Source organism: Phoca vitulina, unplaced genomic scaffold (genome assembly GCF_004348235.1).
Source record: "Phoca vitulina isolate PV1807 unplaced genomic scaffold, GSC_HSeal_1.0 scaffold16, whole genome shotgun sequence".
NCBI lineage: Eukaryota > Metazoa > Chordata > Mammalia > Carnivora > Phocidae > Phoca > Phoca vitulina.
In genome coordinates this window covers 25,542,337-25,545,454 of record NW_022589719.1, presented here as the reverse complement: position 1 = coordinate 25,545,454, position 3,118 = coordinate 25,542,337, and the positions used below count along the sequence as shown (strand labels likewise).

At 39.8% G+C, this 3,118-nt stretch overlaps 1 protein-coding gene across 1 annotated transcript; it reads right to left on the bottom strand.

Annotated features, from left to right (window-relative positions):
• Positions 1–355: 355 nt before the first annotated feature.
• LOC116638159 (olfactory receptor 1013) lies at positions 356–1,288 on the bottom strand. Its single transcript, XM_032413878.1, is given in 3 exon segments — positions 356–951; positions 954–1,093; positions 1,095–1,288. Coding segments are annotated over 3 exon segments (930 nt in total).
• Positions 1,289–3,118: the final 1,830 nt, after the last annotated feature.

Genomic DNA, 3,118 nt, shown 5'->3' with positions numbered 1-3,118 from the left:
TTCTTTACATTCCCATAAAGCTCAGTATGTATGGAAAAAAAATAGGTCAATCTTAGGGGAGATAGCAAAGTAAAATTTAATCTTTTGGGATCTTAGAAGCAATAAAAATACACTTCTATTTTGCGTTAAACCCTAATCCTGCTTTTTAAAACTATGTTAATATTAAATTGAACCAATATTTTGTAATATAGATTATAGTCTGATCACTAAAGCAAATCAAACTAATATAAACAAAACTTTTTTCACTGGATTTCTTTAACTAGAAAAAAAGGTGTGTTTAAAAAAGCCAGTTTCCCAAGCTTCCTCTGAAGCAGTCCATTCTTCCTGAGCACTGATTTGAGAAATGTATGTCAATTCAGACTTCCGATTGTGTTAACCAGACAAGTTTTTTCAGGGTTTCTTTCACATCCTTATTCCTCAGACTGTAGATCATGGAGTTCAACATGGGGAACAGCACAATATAAAATGTTGATACCATTTTATCCCTTTCAAGGGAATAGCTGGAACTTGGGCAAGAGTAGATGTAGAGAATGGAGCCATAGTACAAGGTGACTGAGACCAGGTGGGAGGAGCAGGTGGAGAAGTCCTTGCGGCGGCCCGGGGTGCAGTGGATCCTCAAGATGGCAGCGATGATGAATAGGTAGGAGGCGAGGATGAGCACCATGGGGGTGATGACGTTGGAGCCCAGGAGGAAATACAGCACAGCCTGGTAATTCTCTTTCACATCACATGCCAACTTCACCAGTGGTGGGACATCACAGAAAAAGTCGTCGATAACACTGTCACCACAAAAATCCAATGTGAATGTGTTGCTGGTGAGCATTATTGCATTGACAAAACCTCCAGTATAGGAATATATAACCAAACAGATGCACAATCTCCTTGACATGGCTTGACCATAAAGCAGGGGGTTGGAAATGGCTGCGTAGCGGTCATAAGCCATGGTGGCTACAGGTAACACTCTCTGTATGCCAGCCCAGCTGAGAAGAAGAACTGACATACACAGCCAGCAAAGGAGATGCTTTTGTCTTCAGAGATGCAGGTCATGAGTATCTTTGGGGTGTAGACAGAGGAATACCAGAGATCCAGAAAGCAGATTCCCAATGAAGAAATACATAGGTGTGTGCAGCTGGGAGTCATTACAGATCAATATTATGAGGGTGGTATTTGCTACCAGAGTCAGAGAGTACACGCTAAGAAATACCACGAACAGGACAAGCTGCATCACCGGGTCTGTCATGAAGCCCACCAGGATGAACTTAGTCACCGTATGATTGCTTCTCTCCATGGCTCACCTAAGATGAGAGAAAATGAGATTTCAGCTTGCATCATTGTGCTGAATAAATAGAAAATATGCTAAATAAAAACAATTATATAAACTGGAATTTATTTTTCATTTTTATTTTTTAAGTCCTGATCATTTTTCTTCCCTCGATTCCAGACTCACTAGTTCAAATCCCTACTTAACATCTTTTACAGGAGATCTACTGGGCATTTCAAGAAAAACTGAGTTCCAACAATCCTTCCTCAGACTGCTTTTCTCTCAGACTTCTCCACTGCAGTAAATGGCATTATCCCAGGTTAGGGGAAATCACTGACTCTTCTTGACTCCTCTCTGACTTTGACATTGTAACTGACTAATCAGCAACATCTTGATTCTACCCTCACAATATATCCAGATCCTGACCAGTGTTTCCCAGCTTCGGTGGTTCTGCCCTAGACTAAAACCACTGTGATTTCCCATGGGTGTTATCACAGAGCTTCTAAGGGTCTCCCAGCTTCCTCCCTCCTTCTATCCTTAGCCCAGCTGGGTCTCTGAACAAGATAGGCAGAGTGATCCTGTTAAAAGACCAGTTAGATCATGCTTCAAACACTCCAGTGATTTCTCAACTTCAAACACTCCAGTGACTTCTCAACTTATTCAGAGTAAAGCCGAAGTCCTCACAAAGATGGACAAGCTTAGTGCCTCTCTGCTTCTGACTCCTATTGTCTACTCCAGCCATGCCACCCTCCTTTCAATTCTTAGAATAAACAGGGGATGCTCTGAGCCTTTGGAGTTGCTTCTCCCTTGAGGAAGAGCCAGGATGCTCTTCCTCAAGTATCTTTATAGTGAACTCTCTCACACTTTCCAAGTCTCAATTGCCACATCTTACCCCTTTTCAGGTGTTCCTGATCACCATATTGCAATCTACTTCCCTGACATTTCTTGTACCCCTTTTCTGCTTTATCATTCACCCTAGCACTGCTCATTATCTAATATTATGTACATCCCATTAATTTATTTTCTTTTCTCTTCACTAGAATGTTGTTTAAAAAAAGAGAGAGAGAGAGAAGAAATGAAAGTACATGTCCCAAAAAGAGTGCTTTGATCTCTGGGACAACAAACCAAGACTTAATCATAGTTTTTACATATCCCAGGAATGTAACCTTATAATAGTCAATGTGAAATGTCCTGATCAGCACTAGTGAGTTCATCTGCATGATAAAAACCCTGTTTTCCCCTTACCCCCCAAAAGATGTTCTGGCCTGAAATAATCCTTTCTTTTCTTTGCTAATATCTTGTTCCACTCTCCTTCCTACACAAATGTTCCATTCCATACAGCTCCCAGTCCCTCTGCTTGCCAGATGGGTTGCTGCTGATTCACGAATCACCTGATGAAGCCATTAGATCTTCCATTATACTGGATTGAATTTTGTTTCTCAACAAATACCCTTTCCCATCTGCTTTTGATGGAAAACATAGACCAGTTCAATGTTTATCTCATCTTAATGTGTAGGTTTTTATGAGATTTTGTGGGCTGTTTGTTTTAAATGAGCCACTTAATACAAACTGACAAGAATTGTGCAACAGGGTGAAATCTTTGAAAACATAGATCCTGAGAACTATGAGGGGTTTCCTGTGGGAAACACTGAAAACCCCTGGACTCAATCTTCAACTTAATATCTTCTAGCTTGATTGTTCTCTGATTGTCATAATTATCCCAGAATTTGATTATTTATAAAAATAGTAGTGTACAATTTTGAATATTTTCCTCTGATTTAAGCACTGTTGTTAGTGTTGTTATTTTATTCTTTCTTTTTTTTAAGATTTTATTTATTTATTTGAAAGAGAGACACA